The 22,649-nt window shown below is 38.8% G+C and overlaps 1 protein-coding gene across 1 annotated transcript in view; it reads left to right on the plus strand.

The window, feature by feature from the left end:
- The window catches only part of LOC137618502 (ADAMTS-like protein 1), a 125,287-nt gene that overhangs the window by 14,166 nt on the left and 88,472 nt on the right, over window positions 1-22,649 (plus strand). Inside the window, exons 2-12 of the mRNA XM_068348660.1 lie at window positions 1,585-1,776; window positions 3,269-3,777; window positions 11,438-11,625; window positions 11,829-11,984; window positions 12,161-12,403; window positions 12,562-12,760; window positions 13,071-13,229; window positions 13,615-13,799; window positions 14,010-14,287; window positions 14,708-14,879; window positions 17,778-17,864. Of these exons, the coding sequence (XP_068204761.1) occupies window positions 1,585-1,776; window positions 3,269-3,777; window positions 11,438-11,625; window positions 11,829-11,984; window positions 12,161-12,403; window positions 12,562-12,760; window positions 13,071-13,229; window positions 13,615-13,799; window positions 14,010-14,287; window positions 14,708-14,879; window positions 17,778-17,864 (2,368 nt within the window). The remainder of the gene's footprint in view (window positions 1-1,584; window positions 1,777-3,268; window positions 3,778-11,437; window positions 11,626-11,828; window positions 11,985-12,160; window positions 12,404-12,561; window positions 12,761-13,070; window positions 13,230-13,614; window positions 13,800-14,009; window positions 14,288-14,707; window positions 14,880-17,777; window positions 17,865-22,649) is intronic.

The following is a 22,649-nucleotide window of genomic DNA, read 5'->3' on the forward strand; positions in this document are numbered from 1 at the left end:
TCTGTCCTCATACAACTGACAACACTGCGATTATCAAAAAATTCTTCTTCACCCAAGGTTTTAACTACTACACTGCAATTGTTCAGTGGCCGCTTTACTCTTGATAGGAGTAGAAGAGACTCTTCAGCTATGGTAAGCAGCGCTTCTAGGAGAAGTACTCCAAAATCAAACCATTGTTCTCTAGTCTTGGGTAGTGTCATAGCCTCTGTACCATGGTATTCCACTGCCTTGGGTTAGTTCTCTTGCTTGAGCGTACACTCAGGCACACTATTCTATCTAATTTCTCTTCCTCTTGTTTTGTTAAAGTTTTTATAGTTTATATGGGAAATACTTATTTTAATGTTGTTACTGGTCTTGAAATAGTTTATTTTCCCTTGTTTCCTTTCCTCACTGGGCTGTTTTTCCTGTTGGGGCCTCTGGGCGTATAGCATCCTGCTTTTCCAACTATGGTTGTAGCTTAATAATGATAATAACAATAATAATATGTTGATGACAGTATTACTTAAGAATGTATTCCAATTTTCCATGTATTCTTGGTCAATTCCTGAGATGTAATTATCCATATATAGGCCTATGCAAATCTTTACTTCGCTTTTATTTTACTAGTTTTTTTTATAAATCATCAATTGTATAACGAACATTATTTCATTCGGTACTACCTGAAGGAAATACCCTAAACAATCATTTCACATATCCATTGTTTACAGTCTCAATTATATTGTTTATATTCACAAATTAATTGTTTACATTGACAATTACATTGCTTACATTCACAAATCCGTTGTTTGCATTGACAATTAAATTTTTTTTCATTCACAAATCCATTGGTTTCATTGACAATTACGTTCTTCACAATCACAAATCTATTGTTTATATTCACAATTACAGTGTTTATATTGAAAATCCATTGTTTACTTTCACAGTTACATTCATAATTGCATTCTTTACATTAACAACTCTATTGTTTACATTCACAATTATTTTGTTTACATTCACAAATCTATTGTTTACATTCACAAATCCATTGTTTGCATTCACAATTACATTCTTTAAAATCACAAATTGATTGTTTACATTTACAAATTAATTGTTTACATTTACAAATCTATTGTTTACATTCACAAATCTATTGTTTACATTCCCAAATTAATTGTTTACATTCACGAATCTATTGTTTACATTCCCAAATTAATTGTTTACATTCCCAAATTAATTGTTTACATTCACGAATCTATTGTTTACATTCCCAAATTAATTGTTTACATTCACAGTTACATTCTTTACATTCATAAATTAATTGTTTACATTCACAATTACATTCCTTCAGGATGCCAGAAAACTTTAAATCAATCAATCTTATATTCTTTACATTCACAAGTCCATTATTTACCTTCACAATTACATATTTTACATTCACAAATCCATTGTTTACCTTCACAATTACATTTTTTTACATTCACAAATCCATTGTTTACCTTCACAATTACATTTTTAACATTCACAAATCCATTATTTACATTCCCAAATTCATTGTTTACACACCTAATTTAGCACACTGTTATTACATTTTGTAATGTGCTTCAGGTACATGACCGGAAACTGGACCGAATGCAGCGTAAAATGTGGCGAAGGCGTCAGGAACAGAAGTGTGACCTGCAAGATATTCCTGGAGTTTTCTCGCACCGTGGCTGTGCTTCCGGATGACCAGTGCCCTGGGGTCAAACCTCCTCAGTCGCAGAGATGCGTCCTCCCTCCTTGCTCTCACGCCATGACCAGGTACAGACAGAGAGAGTCCTTTCAGCTTACTTTGCCATGACCAGGTACAGAGACAGAGAGTCCATTCAACTTACTTTGCCATGACCAGGTACAGAGACAGAGAGTCCTTTCAGCTTACTTTGCCATGACCAGGTACAGAGACAGAGTCCTTTCAGCTTACTTTGCCATGACCAGGTACAGACAGAGAGTCCTATCAGCTTACTTTGCCATGACCAGGTACAGACAGAGTCCATTTAGCTTACTTGGCCATGACCAGGTACAGACAGAGAGTCCTTTCAGCTTACTTGGCCATGACCAGGTACAGACAGAGAGTCCTTTCAGCTTACTTGGCCATGACCAGGTACAGACAGAGAGTCCTTTCAGCTTACTTGGCCATGACCAGGTACAGACAGTGAGTCCTTTCAGCTTAATTGCTATGAGCATGGTAGTCGTTCATCTTACATCCCACGTTGAGGACATGGCGCCTAGATAGATAGATATACTATAATATATATATATATATATATATATATATATATATATATATACTGTATATATATGTATATATATGTATATATGTATACAGTATATCTATATATGTATATATCTATATGTATATATATGTATATATCTATATATGTATATATATGTATATATCTATATATGTATATATATGTATATATCTATATATGTATATATATGTATATATGTATATATCCATATATGTATATATATGTATATATCTATATATGTATGTATATATATGTATATATCTATATATGTATGTATATATATGTATATATCTATATATGTATATATATATGTATATATCTATATATTTGTATATATCTATATATTTGTATATATATATATATATATATATATGTATGTATATATATATATATATATATATATATATATTATATATATATATATATATATATATATATATATATGTATATATCTATATATATATATATACATATATATATATATATATATGTATATATATATATGTATATATCTATATATGTATATATATATATATAAATATATATATAAATATATATATATATATATATATAAATATATACATATATATATATATATATATATATATATATATATATATATATATATATACAGTATATATTATAATTCTGTTTTTGATATTTCAGTTTCGTTTGTCAATATCGATTTGTAGGTAGTACATGAATATTTGTTCTAATTCATTGTGTAAGAAAATGTAGGTTTTATCAGTATTTGCTTTAGGAAATATGAATCTAAGTTGGATGTGGCACATATAATTTATCCTAGTATTTGTTATAGATTGTGTTTATTTTACATTTATGGACATTTAAAATCTATTTGATATGGATGCTTTTCCTTACTGTAAATTGTTCTCGGTTTCTATGTGTAATGCAGGAAAATATATGTATTAACCTTTTAACTGCTTATATTAAGATTTTAGTTTTTCACCACAACATATTCTAAATGTCAATCATGATTTCAGACATGATTATCCTGCTGGAGAAGTAAGTGATGCTGCTCACGACCCACCAATTGCCAGTTTGGAAGATGCGCAAGAAGACCTCGACTTCCCGGAAGACCACAAGATTCACGAAACTCCCTTCTTGCCCAGGCTCGTCGATGAAGATGCTCCATCCACTTCACTCGATGTCGTCAAAGAAACCAGCCTATCAGTGCCACAAGCAGAAGCTTACAATGAACCTCGGCGTGGACTGCATTCTTTTGAAGCCCCAAGCAACTCGCATCATCAAAAGGATCCTTTGCTCCTTTACACGGACGAGTCCAAGGGACGCTCGCAGTACGAGAGTTATGAACTCTCCCGGGGTAAATCCCACTCGGCATCGGAACATTCGCAGATCAACTCCATTGAAATTGATATGGGGGGTGGAGATTCAAATTTCTTGGAGTCCTATAATGTAGACGTGTCTGGCAAAGCCAGTCTATATGAGTGGATGACATCGGGTTTTGGTCCATGCAGTGCTTCTTGCCTCGGTAAGTAGAAACTTTCAGATTTTGTTAGACATGAGGCTGTCCTAGTGAAAACATAGTTATATATCAAACATGGCTTATTTTTTCTTTTAAGAAACATTGCTATGTTACTGATGTAATAGCACAGCTGAGTCACAATAACATGGCTCAGAGTGACAGGTGTGAAATTCTGATTTATTGATATTGCAATGCTTTAAGGATGTCACTTAGCTGCAGCTAAAGGAATATAATATCATGTATTAAATTAAGCAGTGTATTACCTTACGATTTGGATTAAGGTGATCTTTCAAGGAATTAACGAAAAAATCAAAGTAAAATTGTTAAGTGAAATGACATATATTCCTCTTTATGATAAGTTCACTTCTTTCTTATCACTTGTTTTAACAACATTTATAGCCACTTTGTTTGCCATTCCATACCAGGTAACACTACCTTCTAATTTAACCTTTGCTAGGATAGATAAAGATAAGATATATCATACTTGTTGTATCGATTTAATTAACTTCCATCTACCTTGTATGTAACCTGGTAAACTTTTCTTCATAATTTTCACTTACCCAGGTATATGTATGGAAAAATAAATTGTATTTTCAAAGAAATCTCTCCTCAAATATCAGATACTCAAAACTTGGAATTCACCATCTGTAGCTAACACCTCCCATTGCAATAAAGATTTCAGGACTAACTACACCTATTTCAGGTTCTCAATCCCTTTTCATAAGATTTGGTGTATCCTTTTTTCAATATTAATCTTACCCGATAATCATGTAGCTGTCAACTCCGTTGCCCGACAGAATTCTACGGAAGGGATACGCCAGCGATCGCTATACAAGAGGGGGGTGTACTCACAAGCGCCACCTGTGGCCAGGTACTGCAGTACTTCTTGTTGACACCACCTCAATTTTTCCTCTGTCGTGCCTCCGGCTAGACCTACATGGATACGCTGTTGATTCTGGAGTTTTTTGCTCACGATTTGGTGATGTATTTGCTCTAGAGTTTAGCTTTCGCTATTCAGGAAGTTTTATCATTAGCTTAGCTAGCTTTTGGAATTAATTTGATTAATTATGGTGACGAAGAGAGTATGAACTCTTTCACTTTTAAATGGCCGACCCTTCCCTTAGACGGAAGTGTTGGTGTCTAAGAGAGTATAGACTCTCTTTCTTAATTTTGCTTAACAAAAGTTATAGATTTATTTTATATCTCTCCGCCTTTTATAGGCCTCTTCGATTAACTTCCTTTTATTATAAACTTATTAAAATTAATTTTTATATTTGTTTATATTCGACCTTTCCTAATAGTAGGCGGTCTTTTCTTGGTACCGAAGTTAATTAACATTGAGCCCGTCATTTCGGTTTTACCTGTTAACATATTATGCTATTTTAATGTTTTTGAAAGAATTTCTTTGATAGTCTCGTACTGTTTTCAAAGTTGAACTAACGTTTTGTTTTGTCTCTGCAGTTGTTGACGTTCAGAACGTTCAACTTGCGCTCTATCGTTACGATAGAGAGAGAATTTTCACGGTGTCACGTTGCAGTAAGAGTAACCGTTTCTAGCGTTTTGTTCATTCTTTCTTAGCTTAATGGTTTTAATTCTAATAAAGGAACTTTTTATTTGGGAAATATTTCAGTTTTTTTCCTTTAACAATAATATGTTTTAACGATATATATGATTGGGCTCTTCTCTCAGGTTCTAAGTCAAGAGAGAGAGAGAGAGAGAGAGATAGAGACGGAGGGAGAGAGAGCTGGATAAACGTTTCGTTCAAGCGAGTAACGTTGTTATCGTTTTTGCTCTTCTCCCTAGTCTCTTTAGGGGAAGAAGGTAAACGTTTCTAGAGTTTTATTCTTGTTCTCAAGCTTTATGCGGTGAGAGATTTTAAACGTAGTTTATTTGATCTAGTGTTTAGTCTCTTTCCAGCCACTGAATTATTTATCTTTCATTAGATTTTTCTGTTACATTGTAATTCTGTTTTCGCAATTACTAACTTTTAAGGAAGGATAGAATTGCGTGTTTCAGGTACAAACCACTTAAAGTTTCGAGTTCAGTGAAATAAGTGCAAACAGAAAATCAAAAGTGATAAGTGAGTAGCGCAAAGTGTTACAGTGTTGCGGTCGAGGGTTCGTCTGTTCGTGCCAGTTGTTCGCCTAGTCTGGGACCTCTTACAAGCTCCCAAGCCCAGGGGAGAAGTAATGTCGAAGGACTTATGGGTTCAGCAGGCCTTGATCGACGAACAGACGTTTTCCCTCCGTGGTTTCGGGTGTATCTACACACGTTGCCGACGTGATCACCCCACCCACACAAAAACGAGAGAGCCCTTTTATTCCTCGTCTGCGGAAGAGGTTTCTCGCAGAAACCATGGACCAAATCTTGCAGCTTTTAAGTGCAAGTCGGTCCCTTCCGCACAAGTCCAACTCCTAGGTGTAGCCATTAGCCCTGGGTCAGTTCGGACTTGCTGCAGTACGACAACTGCACACCTCCCAGAGAGGCAAGGTGGTATCGCAACAGGCAGTAGCTCCGTCTGTTGCCGCACCAGCTGTTTTAGACCCTCAGTCTCAACGGACAGTAGCTCCGTTTGTTGTTGTCTTTCTTAAACTCTAGTGGTCTATACTGCAGTCAATGCAGTCTCAGCTTGCGGTGTTGATGCAGGAGTTTCAGGCAGAGAAGGTTAATACACCTCCTCCTGCGAGCGCTCCTCCTCACCGCAGTCCAGTCTGCCAGACGTACGAAGTTGAGGTTCCTCAAGCTACCTCCATGCGTGAGCTACCGCGTTGGGAGTTGCCAGTTACCAGCGTTGTGCAGCAACCTCCACCTTCCTTAAGGCAACCTCAACTATGGGAACAGGAGTCTTATGCCTTACATCCTCCTCTTCCTTTGAGGCAAGAGTTTCTTGCAGTTAGACCATCTTCGAGGCAACAACCTCTTGAGGTACGACAACCTCTACCATCCTTGAGGCAGCCACCTCAGCTCTCGCAGCTGCTACCTCAACTTTCCTCAAGGCGAGAGCCTCAACTCTTGAGGCTAGCACCTCAAGAACCTCAACTCGTGAGACAGGAACTGCGTTCTGCGCAGCCGCTACCTCAACTCTCGCAGCTCACACCTCAAGAACCTCAACTCGTGAGTCAAGAGCCTCTCTCTGCGCAGCCACCTCAACCCTTGAGGCAAGCGCAACTCTTGAGGCAGGAACCTCATGCTATGAGTCAGCCACCTCAACGCATGCATCTGCCTCTTTCTCCTCAACTTGAGCCTCTTCCCATTCAACTTTGAAATAACAAATGACAATAATAACACCTCATTACTTTCATAACTTGCATTTGTAAACATATACATGTATGCCTACACAAACATTATGATAATGGAGGTTATTCGTATTACTTAAATAAAAAAATATATGTATTCCTTGCAATATATTTTTAACAAAATCGCAAAAATATGGCAAAAATATCTTCAAAACAAAAATGAATCATGAGTTATGAATGTAATGTAAATATTATGTTGATATTAAAACCCCATGCAAGCATGCATGAAGTAATGCAGTGTTGCCAACAGGGCGAGTTTCCCTTTCCTGAGGTGAAGTAGATTATAGTACGTATATTTAGTGCAGCTTAATTCTACGATTATCATGCCGGCTATCAAATTCATCAACAAAACAGTCTAAATCAATTCCCTCGGCACGTGCACTTTCAATGGACAGTAATGCGATATTACTCAATCTAGCACTGGTCATGGAATTTCTGAGAAATGTTACACGCCATGCAACATGCTCTGCTTACCTTACAGCTCTACATACAGCATGCTCTGCATACAGCATGCTCTGCATACCTTACCGCATGCTTCTCAGTCACACATCTTTGGTTGTTGCCAACTCACTAGACTGTCAAGCAGTTTCATAACGTTGCCTTCTAGTCTGCTGCTTTAGCACCAGTGAAACCCTCACTGAGAGAACTTAGCTTTTCTCGGATATGGTCCCTGTAGATGAGAAAGTGCTTTTCTCCCTCCTTCTGATATTCCCTTGAGGACTCTGTCATTTGGAGAGGAGCCTTTAGCTGCGTAGCCTCCTATGGACTTTTATTTAAGCATAACATGCTTCCAGGGAAGGTAATGGTTCCACTTCAGTCGCTAACCCCGTCTGTTACCACACCTGCTCCCATAGACCTTGAGCTGTGTTGCAAGACATGCAGTCCAAGCTTAGTCCTTGTTAGAGGATTTTTTGTTTACGGAGTCATTGTGTCACTGGGAAGACGTTCAACAACCAGCAGAAGTGACTTGTTGTGACGCAGTGCGGCAACCTCAGCAACCCGATAAGGAGTTGTCTGTACGACCCAGACAGTCTAGACAGCTTCGGGTTGTCACTGTACTTCCTCGCTTCCCCTTGGTTGACAGTTCAGACTGTGCAGCAGTACCATGATCTTGTGTCCGGCTCCGTCAGACGACTGGCTTTTAAGAGCTCCCACAAGTCGTCGCTGTCTGGAGATTCTCAGATGGACTATGGATCTGACCAAGGAACTGGGCCTCCTGGTCAATTTTGAGGAGTCCCAGCTCGTCCCATCCCAGACCATTGTCTACCTGGGTATGGATCTTCAGAGTCGAGCTTTTCGGGCTTTTCCGTCGGCCCCAAGGATCTTCCAAGCCCTAGAATGCATCCAGAGCATGCTGAGAAGGAACCGATGCTCAGTCAGGTAGTGGATGAGTCTAACAGGGACACTTTCATCGCTGGCCCTGTTCATCGTGTTAGGGAGACTCCACCTCCCCCCCCTTCAGTATCATCTAGCTGCTCACTGGATAAAGGACATGACGCTAGAGACGGTCTCAGTTCCTGTTTCCGAAGAGAGGAGGTCTTCTCTCGCGTGGTGTAAGAACAGCTTTCTTCTCAAGGAAGTCTACCTTTGGCTGTTCAGAAACCCGACCGCCGTCTCCTCTCGGACGCATCAGACACGGGCTGGGGTGCGACTTTGGACGGACAGAAATGCTCGGGAACATGGAATCAGGAGCAAAGGACACTTCACATCAATTGCAAGGAGTTGTTGGCGGTTCTTCTGGCCTTGATAGACTTCAAGTCCCTCCAGCTTAACAAGGTGGTGGAGGTGGACTCTGACAACACCACAGCCCTGGCTTACATCTTCAAGCAGGGAGGGACTCTTTCGTGGAAGTTGTTCTAGATCGCAAGGGACCTCCTCATCTGGTCAAAAGATCGAAAGCTCACGCTGGTAACGAGGTTCATTCAGGGCGGTATGAATGTCATGGCAGATCGCCTCAGCCGGAAGGGTCAGGTCATCCTCACAGAGTGGACCCTTCACAAGAATGTTTGCAGCAGACTTTGGGCCCTGTGGGGTCAGCCAACCATAGATCTGTTCGCTACCTCGATAACCTAGAGACTCCTGTTGTATTGTTCTCCGATTCCAGACCCAGCAGCAGTTCACGTGGATGCTTTTCTGCTGGATTGGTCCCATCTCGACCTGTATGCATTCCCGCCGTTCAAGATTGTCAACAGGGTACTTCAGAAGTTCTCCTCTCGCAAAGGGACACGGCTGACGTTGGTTGGCTCCGCTCTGGCCCGCGAGAGAATGGTTCATAGAGGTACTGCAATGGCTGGTCGACATTCCCAGGACTCTTCCTCTAGGAGTGAACCTTCTACGTCAACCTCACGTAAAGAAGGTACACCCAAACCTCCACGCTCTTCGTCTGACTGCCTTCAGACTTTCGAAAGACTCTCAAGAGCTAGGGGCTTTTCGAAGGAGGCAGCCAGAGCGATTGCCAGAGCAAGGAGAACATCCACTCTCAGAATCTATCAGTCTCAAGGGGAAGTCTTCCGTAGCTGGTACAAGACCAATGCAGTTTCCTCAACCAGTACCACTGTAACCCAGATTGCTGACTTCCTGTTACATCTAAGGAAAGTAAGATCCCTTTCAGCTCCTACGATCAAGGGTTACAGAAGTATGTTGGCAGCGGTTTTCCGCCACAGAGGCTTGGATCTTTCCACCAACAAAGATCTACAGGACCTCCCTAGGTCTTTTGAGACCTCAAAGGAACGTCGGTTGTCCACTCCAGGCTGGAATCTAGACGTGGTCCTAAGGTTCCTTATGTCATCAAGATTTGAACCTCTCCAATCAGCCTCTTTTTAGGACCTCACATTAAAAACTCTTTTCCTCGTGTGCTTGACAACAGCTAAAAGAGTAAGTGAGATCCACGCCTTCAGCAGGATCATTGTTTTCACATCTGAAACGGCTACATGTTCCTTGCAGCTCGGTTTTTGCTAAACGAGCTTCCTTCACGTCCTTGGCCTAAGTCGTTCGAGATCCCAAGCCTGTCCAACTTGGTGGGGAATGAACTGGAGAGAGTACTTTGCCCAGTTAGAGCTCTTAGGTACTATCTAAAAAGGTCTTAACCTTTACGAGGACAATCAGAAGCCTTATGGTGTGCTATCAAGAAGCCTTCTTTTCCAAGGTCTAAGAACTCAGTTTCTTACTATTCAGGCTTCTGATTAGGGAAGCACATTCTCATCTGAAGGAAGAAGACCTTGCTTTGCTGAAGGTAAGGACACATGAAGTGAGAGCTGTGGCTACTTCAGTGGCCTTCAAACAGAACCGTTCTCTGCAGTGTGTTATGGATGCAACCTATTGGAGAAGCAAGTCAGTGTTCGCATCATTCTATCTCAAAGATGTCCAGTCTCTTTACGAGTACTGCTACACCCTGGGACCATTCGTAGCAACGAATGCAGTAGTAGGCGGGGGCTCAGCCACTACATTCCCATAATCCCATAACCTTTTAACCTTTCTCTTGAATACTTTTTATGGGTTGTACGGTCGGCTAAGAAGCCTTCCACATCCTTGTTGATTTGGCGGGTGGTCAATTCTTTCTTGAGAAGCGCCGAGGTTAAAGGTTGTGATGAGGTCCTTTAGTATGGGTTGCAGCCCTTGATACTTCAGCACCTTAGAGTTGTTCAGCCTCCTAAGAGGAACGCTGCGCTCAGTAAGGAAGACGAACTTATTTAAGGCAGAGTAATGGCTCAAGTCGACTTCCTTACCAGGTACTTATAATTTCATTGTTATTTTGAATAACTGATAATATGAAATACGGGATACTTAGCTTCTTGATATACATGTACACTGGTTTTCACCCACCTCCCTGGGTGTGAATCAGCTACATGATTATCGGGTAAGATTAATATTGAAAAATGTTATTTTCATTAGTAAAATAAATTTTTGAATATACTTACCCGATAATCATGATTTAATTGACCCACCCTTCCTCCCCATAGAACCAGTGGACCGAGGAAAAATTGAGGTGGTGTCAACAAGAAGTACTGCAGTACCTGGCCACAGGTGGCGCTTGTGAGTACACCCCCCTCTTGTATAGCGATCGCTGGCGTATCCCTTCCGTAGAATTCTGTCGGGCAACGGAGTTGACAGCTACATGATTATCGGGTAAGTATATTCAAAAATTTATTTTACTAATGAAAATAACATTTTTCATCATTCATTTAGGATTATCTTTGTTCTACTTTAATGTTATTAATATCAACAATTTGTTTTATTTGCACATATTAATAAACGAAAGGATAAAACACTGTTTATTTAACTATTTTATTATTACACTTGGCATTTACCATTGTAACTATGATATACTGTACAGTACTTTCAAATATTGTCACCACAATTTTCATTTTCAGGGGGTGTACAGGAATCCCTCGTGAAGTGCATCAGAATCGCTGATCAAAAGATAGTCGAGCCTCAAAATTGTAATAGGGAAGAGCGACCAGATATCATCACACGTACATGTAATGATCAGTCTTGTCCCCCTCGTTGGAATGTCTCTGAGTTTGGAGAATGTAGTAAGCAATGTGGAGGAGGAGTGCAGGTAATTATAAAAGATTTAGTATATTTTAGTATATTTTAGTATCTTGTTTTTAAATTACATTATATATTATCCAGGTTCCTTATGACTTGATGTAATATACCAGAGATGTAATATACCAGAGATACAAACCTAAGAATACAAGGGAACTTTCCAAGGGATACATTCACTCTTTTGTTTGTAACAATTTGACTTTGTGGTTTTAGATGCGAGAAGTGAAGTGTATTCATGAAGTTACTCGTGGTGGAACAAATACAGTAGTCGTACCAGATAGCTTGTGTCCACAGCCTCCAAAACGCACTCAGCAATATTGTAATATCCTGGACTGTCCTCCAGAATGGGTTTCTTCTGATTGGTCCAAGGTTTGGAATACTGTACTTTACAAGTTTATTTTCTTAAGTGCTCTTGTCTATATTGTTTCAGTAATTGCATTTATTATTCTTTACGTAATATCTGCAGTAAGCAAACACTTATTTTTTACAGTAGATTATATCTGGTATATTTGTTTAATTTTATGCTGCACATCTGTAATTTATAGTGTTCGGCTCCCTGTGGAGGTGGAATCAAGACGCGCACAGTAAAATGTCAACAAGTAATGGCACTTGGACAGTTAGAGGAGCGGCCAAGCAGAGAATGCCCTTTTAGACGTCCAAGAGACAGGAGAAAGTGTAATCAGAGGCCATGTCAAGGAGGTGTTGTAGGAACTGAAAAATCAATCATCAGGTCGCAAACTCATCAAGATTATGTACAAAGTAAATTCATGAAGAAACTAACTCTTAAGGTACGAACCTAATTTTAGTTACTTTTGTCATTGAAAATATAGTCAACACACCATAAGTGCAAACATTTTTTTCTACTGTTTATGGATAATGTTATTTTGTTTTCCTATTAATATTTGAAAATTCCCATCCAGTAATATCAAACTACTTACGTGTACAGATTGGAGGCAAAGCCACAGTATTTAGGGGAATGAGGTTGAAAGTCAAGTGTCCTGTTCGTCGATTTGACCGTTCAAAGATTACTTGGTGGCATGATGGACGTCAAATAGGGAGATCAGGTGCCATCAAATCCACTCAGAAGGGTGTCTTGAAAATAAAGAAGGTGCAATATCCAGATGCAGGATTGTATAAGTGCAAAGGTAAACAACAATGAAATTCCATAAGAGATTTTGATGATATTGTACCATGAATTCTACTTAATACCATGATTAATCATTAAGGCTATTCCTGGATATAATAAATGATAATTTTTTATTCCAATTTATATAAGAGGTCATGAAATTACTTTCAACTGGTGTGCATTTCCTTTTTTATTGCTTTGTGTTAATCTATAATTAATATATTTAAATATTGTACTGTCAAAGGTCTTTTGAATGCTTATTTGTAGCTCATTTTTATGCATTGAATTTTAAGATATTACTCTTTTGACTCATATTCTTGTCTCTACAGCTGACAGGTCAGAAGCAAATTTGACATTGGTAGTTATACCATTGCCCTCCAGCTACTCTTCTTCCGAAACTTATGAAACTCGAAGGCCATCTGTTAGTTCTGCTAATGAAGTTAGTCTTCACACACATGAAGATGCAACAAGCACAGATTTCACATATGGTTGGTTTGGAAAATTGCATCTTCTGTATGAAAATCTTGCGGAAAGTGTATATTTGAAGTTCAGAACTATTTATTATACTGTACACTATTTCCATTACACAATCTACATTTCATTAATGATTGGATGTTTGTAATAGTGATAACTAAATAGAATATATCATTTTGTCTTGGTAACAAAGGCAGCAGTAATTTGAAGTTTGTAACTATTATTTTACTTTTTTCAATTTTTATTAAAGTGGATGGTTATATTTTTCTACAAGTTTCTCTAAACCTAGAGTACACGGATAGCTCAACTCTTGTAATGTATTTGCACTGAAGAGTAAGTAATTTAAGTGATTGAGGCATCGATATTCAAAATAATTAAAATTGCTTTTTTTTTTTACAGGGTGGCGTACCAGGAAGCCTAGCAAGGAACTGGGCAGAGAAAGTCGCCGTAGACAAGGGGGTCGAAATAGTGCTCGGCGAAGAAATGGATTTAAAGGTCTACAAATAACAGAAACAACTCTGAGACCTGTTCAGCCATTCCCAATAGGTCCAAATACTGATACCTTAGGAGAAGGACCTTTCAAGGTACAATTTGGCCCCCAAGAAATTTTCAAGTATTGCAGCATTTTTTAAGAAATTATTTTAATTCAAATTTAGATTTTTAAGTATTGCCACATTTGAATACTTTTGGAAAAGGCTTTTTTAAATTTAGTTTATTACTCCCATGTGATTTTACCTCTCACTCTTCCCCCATAGATTTAGACATTTGGGATTTAGATGTTTATGTACTTACAGGCCTCCAGTAAAAACATGCATACAGTGGAAATGACCAGTGGTGAAGCAACTAATGTGTATGACACAACAGACTGGCAAACGGATTCTAGGAAATCTGACGACGAATATGTTTATGGTACTGTGACACATCATATGAAACCTGGTTTTGAGAGTGAAGATACTCTCTCAGGAACGACCACTGATCATAATCCGACCCATAGCCATGCTAATCAGTTACCGGAAGAAAAAACAATATCAGAAGAAACTGGTCACATATATGGGAAAGTTAATCACCACAGGTAAGGATGATTTTATTGATTTATGGTAAATGATAAGCTCTGTAAAAATGAATGGCTCTGTACTTGTTTTTACAAAACTAGTACAATTTTTTTTTTATTTGAAAAGGCAAGTGCCTCAGAGTTTGAGCAATAAGAAAAACTATGTTTCCTAGTGGGTAAGGAGTGCCTCCCTAAGGATGAGTACTATCCTTAAATAAATTTTGCTCTACTTTTTATGAGATATTTTTTTCTGTGTTTATGGCTCTCTCTTTTCATCTTGTAATTATCATATCCAAGAATATTTGATTTATTTTAATCATCCTAGAAAAAAAAAAGTCCTTTTTCAGTTTTGTACTGTATGATATTAATTCTGTAATGATTTTAATCGTTAGTCTAAACTGATACTGTACCAATTAACTTTCTATTTTCTATTTTGTGTAGTGATGGAAGCCGTATCACCAGCGAAGAAAATCCGATATTTGGTACAGTTTTCCACAACCCAATAACAGGCACATCAAGTAGAGGGTATTCGCCTCCAAGAAGAACTGAGTGGCCAAGCCTCACAACTTCAACAGAATACCATTCCACTGGCACAAAATCAATTTATGAAGAGGTAAAGATTAAATTTGTAGTTGTATGATAAATTTGTTTAACTGGTTATTTTAACATTAATTGGGATCAATAGTAAACCATTTTGATAATCATTGTGACTGTGCATTCATGTTTTCTGTCAATAATTTGTTTACATTCAAGTTTCTTTTATTACTGTAGCTTAGTTTATGACTTACAAATAGTTAAGGTAACACAATAGCTTAATATTCTGACTCTTCTCTTTTTCATTCTCATAATTTGCTACTAATACCTCATGTAAATTTCGTCAGTTATTGAATTTTTGTCTCCTTATGAAATAGAAATTAGTATTTTTTCTACCGGCAATGGATACATTACCCTCATAGGCTCGATAGCATTTATGTGCTAGATATATGAGTTTAGTAAACTGTAGAAGTTTTGATTAATAACTACCTCCAGAATACTATTTGAAGGCCAAAGTCAACAGAACCATTAATCATTAATCCAGCTAAGGGAGTGCACAACATTTTTATTTAGAAACAACTGACTAACACTCTTCTGGGCATCTAAATGGATGCACCAGAGAAGCCCATGCCAGATGTTTTTTTGGTTGAGAGGTTAGACATTCAAGCTTCATGTTCGTATAATTAATAAGCAGTTTTTTCAAGACTTTTTTCGTGAATTGGTTTCCAATCATTTTTAGCATAGGCTATGGCATTGTATGCTCAGAAAGGGTTACTATGTGTCCAGAGTTTTAACAAACCTTAGTAAACTATTGAAATATTCTATTTTTTTTCCAATATGTGACTGAAAATGCTGTCATCAAAAACTTCAAGTAATTTGAAGAGAGGCATATTCTATGATGGGGTAGAATCTCATAAATTAATTCCTACAAGCTAAATTCTTATTCAAGAGAAGGCCAAGTCTCTTTTTGGGGACTTCCGTAAAAAATATGAGTGAAATAAAAAACTCTATTTGTTGTGAGTCAAAGATGGTTTAATCGGTTCAAAGTGCGCTTTAATTTTCACAATACTATTTTGGAAGTGAATGCCTGTTTGTTCATTTAATTCTAAGGAAGAGTAAACTATGTCAGGGTACAAGGTAGCCAAAGATAAACTAACATGAATGTTATGGGATAACATTACTGGTGGTTTAAAGCTAAAGCCTTTGATAGTCTAACATGCCTTTAATCCCTGGTCCCTGAAGAACATCTTGAAGTCCACACTTCCTGTGATTTGGGTGGCTAATCTGAAGGCATGTTTCATCCTGACCATTTTCGAAGAATGGATTAATGGGTATTTTATACCAGCAGCAAAGGATTATAGCAGTGTAAAGAACCATCCTTTCAAGGTTAAGTTTATCCTTGACAAGGACCCCAAGCAACCCAGACATCTGAATGACATGGATCCGAATGTGAAAGTTGTTTTCTTGTCATCCAACACAAACTTTCTTATACAACCTATAAACCAAGGCAACATAATGATATTCAAGCAGTACTATTTATGGCATACCTTACCCCAGGTAGTTGATCTTATTTTGGCAGAGAATGGAATAAATATTTTGGATTTTTGAAGGGATACAATATTTATCAAGCAGCGTTAAACATGAGTACTGTACTTTTTGGCCAAAGTTACTCAATCAGGGACAAAAGATACACATATTCTGTGTAAGTATGTATGTATGTATTTGTGCGCACATATACATAATATGTGTGGTATAAATATTCTGGAATGTGACAATGGGTTATGAATATAATGACAAATGACTACTAATTAGGATTAATAAAATGTTGAATAGCAATATCATAGATAAGATAGAGTATGCTGAAAGTATTTAATAAGATTCGTGAAAGGAGCCCAACTTTGAATGTTGGGCATAAGAAGATTATGCGAGTTTATAGAATTGAGGAATACATGATGTGATTATTGGTGCGAATGAGAGAACATTAAAATTAAATGATTCAATGTGTTTTGAAGTAAATTGCAGATGATTGCATAATGATGTGGAATTATCTAACAGAATATTCAAAAGAAGGAAGACTGTGGAAACTTTGCTCAAGTTTTTTAACAAAGAAGAAAATCTTGGAGAGCATTGATGAAAATTATGAAAATATCAAATTAGGCTACTTATGTTCATGGTAGTGAAGTTGGTATATTAATGGAGTAAGCTACTAAGATTATGGACTAATCACATATGTAATAGGTTTTGAAGTTAGGAGAATGTTGAGGAAAGGATATAAGACATTTAAAAAAATGTGAGCACAGGTGAATGAGAGATCAATATTCTGTGAAATAGTGTGGGTAAAGTGCCATTGCAAAAGGTCGCAATTAATAACCAGTGTGAAAAACTTTATGCAGGAAATCACTGAATATTTAATGGTTGGTATTTTGCTATTGATGTGACTTGTGTTCAGATATGTGAAAAGGCTGTAAGTTTGTGGAAGCTATTTACACAAGACATCCATCCTTTGAATAAATCTCTAACCCCAGTTTCTATTGAAATATCTTATTAAAAACTGTTATTCATGTGCAAGAGATACATTCCTTGCAGAGGTAGATAGATTTCAGCCCTAGGTACTCAACTGGAACTTTTTCTCTTAAGTAGGTAAAAAATTTCTTCTTTGGATATTGAAAAGTAGATTGAAGAGCTTATTGATTTAGGAAAGGTATATTCATACTTGTAACATCTTTTCTATGAGTTTTACTCAAGTATTCTACTCCAGGTTTTGATCAAAGCTCTGATCAGATTAGTTCTAGATGAGTCCACCTGTCGTCCTTTTTGCATATTGGCTACAAATTCCAATATTTGAGATTTTTTCAAAGCTGCATTTGTTTTATTTATGGGATTGGATTGAATATTTTTCAAATGCATTTTCTAGAAGGTATCTTATGAAACAAATGATTTCATATTTAGTATTTTTCAATGCATTTCACGTTCCTAGGAGACCGGTAACTCAATTGAGGGAGATCTTAAAGACCTAGGAAACAAGCTGAGTCTCTCTTCCGAGCATGGCAGCCACATAGATGAGGTAATGTTTTCAGTTTCATCATAAGCATGCTCTTATGATTAAGTTGCAAATGGAATGATTTCATTTATCGTAGTTTATTGCAGCGTTTGCAATGAGGTTTATAAAATCTCACCTCTCCAGTTTAAGACGGTATTCAAGTGGCATGCTCATATCTATAATACTTTTTATTGGTATTTTTTTTGTATAAGATATATAATTCATAAGAAAACATATTTTTCTCATGTGAAGAAAGACAAAGTTCAAGCATTTCCCTCATAGTTTGCTTAATTAAGGTTAAAATTGGTATTTCAGCAGTTCAGATATTAGTGATAAGCAGAAAACTAAAGCTTTCCAAATGCTTTCTGGGAAACTATTTGGAACCAAATGTGTTTAGGGGTTTCTAATGTGGATACCACAATTATTTAGTAATTAAGGCTATTTATTTCAGTTTTAAGATAGTGCATGAAGCTTATTTTAGTTCATATAAAAGAGCCAAAAACTGCAGGTGTGTAAACTTTTAACCTCAGTGGTTCACACTACAGTCAAGAAGTGTTTTCATACTGTACGTGGTTATGGAAATCAGCATGTAGGGGTGCATCTTGCCTAGCATATCAGCGTAGATTCTTTGAACCATCGCTTCCAGTTTATGGAGGTGACATTTTTGTGATCTTTTGGTGCATTGTATTCCATTTGCCTTATTAATGTGTTGAGTACGTGCACAATAACATTTCCTTTCATATTAGTGACTTCAGTTATTTACGGTCATTAAAAGTCACGAGGACAAAATTTCCTGTAGAATTTACAATTACAAACTAAAAATCTTTCTGAATTTATATAAATTCTGTACTAACATTTTACATCCACTTTTAGACTCTTATCAAGCAGGGTGTGAAAAAAAGTTTAAAATCCAAATATGAGTCCTTCAATAGGTTATTAATAGAATTAGAAAACAAAGAGTTTTAGGTGTCTGATTGATGAGAATGTCACTCGCAGTTAATTTGCATGAATGTTCCACTAAAGAATGATTGCCAACTTTTACATGGTGTCCTGACCTCTTCATCAAATCCTTATTGCTTGAATATTTATATTACAGATTCATTGTTTCTGTGTCCATGTTACCTTTATATATATATATATATATATATATATATATATATATATATATATATATATATATATATATATATATATATATATATATATATATATATATATATATATATATATATATATATACAGTATATATATATGTCTGTATTATATGTTGTATATTATATATTATATATATTAAATATTGAATATTGAATAGACATTAAATATATGTTATATAGTATATAGAATATATAATATATAATATAATATATAACATATATTTAATGTTTATTCAATATTCAATATTTAATATACATAATATATAAAACATATATGTATATATATATATATATATATATATATATATATATTTATTTATATATATATATATATTTATTTATATATATATATATTTTTCAATATTAATCTTACCCGATAATCATGTAGCTGTCAACTCCGTTGCCCGACAGAATTCTACGGACGGGATACGCCAGCGATCGCTATACAAGAGGGGGGTGTACTCACCAGCGCCACCTGTGGCCAGGTACTGCAGTACTTCTTGTTGACACCACCTCAATTTTTCCTCTGTCGTGCTTCCGGCAAGACCTACATGGATACGCTTATAATTTTGGAGTCTTTGTTCACGGTTTTGGTGAAGTATTGCTCTGAGATTTCAGCTTTCGCTATACAGGAAGCTTTTCCCTTAGCTTAGATAGCTTTTGGATTAATTTTGATTTATGGTTTAACGATCTTTAGCTTTAATTTGGAATCCCCCTTGACTGTTCTCTGATTCAAGATGTCCGACCATTCTCAAGCTCCTCCCCAAAGACGATGTAGGACTTGTATTAGGCGGCTTCCGAAGGCCTCGGTTGATCCTCACACCGTTTGTTCCGACTGTAGGGGAAAATCCTGTCAGTTGGAAGATCGATGTGAGGAATGTGCCGGACTTTCGGAACTTGATTTTATTCGATTCCTCAAATATACCACTAAGTTAGAGAGAGAGAGAGTTAGGAGGAGTTCGGCTCGCTCTTTACTTTATTCCTCCCCCCATGATCCTCAACCTTTTCCTCCCCCTGTAGTGGCTACCCCCGAACCTACTATTAGTGCTCAGCCTGATATGTCAGATGTTTTACGTGCCATTCAGGCTTTAGGTGATAAAGTGGAGTCGGTAGTGAGTGACCACAAGTTCCTTTTGGCAGACGTCAAGGAACTTAAAGTGAAAAGTGCAGTGGGAAGTGGTAGTGCCAGTGCTGTGCCTAGTGCTAGTGTCAGTGTCAGTGTTGCGCGTGAGGATACTTCTGTGCGTGCCAGTCGTCCTCCCAGTCCGGGACCTCTTGCAAGCTCCCAAGCCCAGGGGAGAAGCAATGTCGAAGGGCAAAAGGGTTCGGCAGGCCTTGATCGGCGCACAGTAGTATCCTCAGTGGTTGCGGGCGTATCTTATAGAGATCGTCACTTCCACTCTCAGACGATTGAGCCCTTTAAATCCTCGTCTGCAGAAGATTTTTCGGGGAGAAAACGCTGGACTCAGGCCTCAAGACCTCTTAAGCGTAAAGTCCAGACCGCGCGAGTCCAACAGCCAGGGTGTAGCCATTGGGCTAGCTCGGACTCGCCGCAGTCATCAGGTGACTGCACGCCTCCTAAGAGAGGTAAGGCGCTGCCTCAACAGACCTCAACTTCTGTTAAAGCTATGCCTCAACAGACCTCAACTTCTGTTGATCCTAAGATGGCTATGCTACAGACTATGCAGTCGCAGCTTGCGGTGTTGATGCGGGAGTTTCAGGCAGAGAAGGTTAATACACCTCCTCCTGCGAACGCTCCTCCTCCTCTGCGCAGTACAATCTGCCAGACGTATGAGGTTGAGGTTCCTCAAGCTACCTCCATGCGTGAGCTGCCGCGTTGGGAGTTGCCAGATACCAGCGCTGTGCAGCAACCTCCACTTTCCTTGAGGCAGGAGCCTCTTACCACGCAGCAACCTCCTCAACAATGGGGGCAGGAGCCTTATGCCTTACAACCTCCTCTACCCTTGAGGCAGGAGTATCTTGCTTTACAACCACCCTCGAGGCAGCAACCTCTTGAGGTACGACAACCTCTACCATCCTTGAGGCAGCCACCTCAACTCTCGCAGCAACCACCTCCACTTTCCTCGAGGCGAGAACCTCAACTCTCGAGGCAAGCACCTCAAGAACCTCAACTCGTGAGTCAAGAGCCTCTCTCTGCGCAGCCACCTCAACCCTTGAGGCAAGCGCAACTCTTGAGGCAGGAACCTCATGCTATGAGTCAGCCACCTCAACGCATGCATCTGCCACTTTCTCCTCAGCTTGAGCCTCTTCCCATTCAACTTGAACCGCAGTCTATGCAGCATGAGCCTCATGCTTTACTACAGTCGCCTCTCACCACGCTTGCTCCTCAGACCTCCGCAGAACCTCCTTCATCCCAGCCTCAGGACTTTGTCATTACCAGCCCTCATCCTCTTCAACAGAGACTTGAGGATGAATCCGCAAGTGCGCATGCACCCGCTCTTCAGGATTCAGCCATTCAGCAGACCGTTTTAACTTTACCTCTCGCTTCTCAACCCTCAGGTGATGAGGTTTCTGAGGATGAAGCTGCTCACCTGGATGATCCTTCTTCTGACGTGGAGGAACCCAAGTCATTGCCACCCTCCATCGACTTTTGCAAGGTTCTGGCTCTGTTCAGAGAACTTTACCCGGATCACTTTGTTTCTGCTACCCCTCGCTCTCCTCCATCCGAGTTCTCTCTAGGCATGCAACCTGTTAAGTCTGCCTACACTAAGCTCGTCTTCGCTAGATCTTCTAAGAGAGCTTTGAGAATGTTAGGGGATTGGTTGCAGTCCAAGCAGCAACTGGGAAAGACGTCTTTTATGTTTCCACCTCCTAAGCTGACGTCTAAGGCGGGCGTCTGGTATGCCACAGGAGAGGAACAAGGCTTGGGGGTCCCTGCCTCTGCCCAGGCTGACTTCTCAAGTTTGGTTGACTCTCCACGAAGGTCGGCTATGAGACGCTCTAAGGTCTGCTGGACCTTTTCTGACCTAGACCACTTCTTGAAGGGAGTCTTTCGCGCCTTTGAGATTTTTAATTTTCTCGACTGGTGCCTGGGGGCCTTGAGCAAGAAGACTGCCCCATCTGACAAAGACTCGGCCATGCTGATCATGTCCTGTATGGACAAAGCAATTCGCGATGGTTCCGGCGAACTGGCCTCTATGTTTGTATCGGGAGTCCTCAAGAAAAGGGAGCAGCTTTGCTCCTTCCTTTCCACTGGTATCACCTCTTGCCAAAGGTCACAGTTACTTTTTGCTCCTCTTTCTAAGTTCCTGTTTCCTGAGGATCTTATCAAGGAATTGTCTGCGGCTCTCATTCAGAAGGACACGCATGATCTTGTGGCCTCTTCAGCACGGAAGGCTAAGGTTGCTCCTTCAGTTCCTAGAACTTACCGCACCCCAGTGGCTGATACTCCTGCTACTAGATTTATTCCGCCCTTTCGTGGCAGAGCCCCCAACCGAGGAGGTACCCGCCTAGACGGTCACAGGGGCAGGTCCAAGAAAGGTATCAAGTCTTCGAAAGGCAAACACTGACTCTCCTCTCCAGACAGCTGTAGGAGCCAGACTCAAGATCTTCTGGCAAGCTTGGGAAAGAAGAGGTGCAGACGCCCAGTCTGTCAAGTGGCTAAGGGAGGGTTACAAGATACCATTCTGCCGCA

This window comes from Palaemon carinicauda, chromosome 24 (genome assembly GCF_036898095.1).
Source record: "Palaemon carinicauda isolate YSFRI2023 chromosome 24, ASM3689809v2, whole genome shotgun sequence".
NCBI lineage: Eukaryota > Metazoa > Arthropoda > Malacostraca > Decapoda > Palaemonidae > Palaemon > Palaemon carinicauda.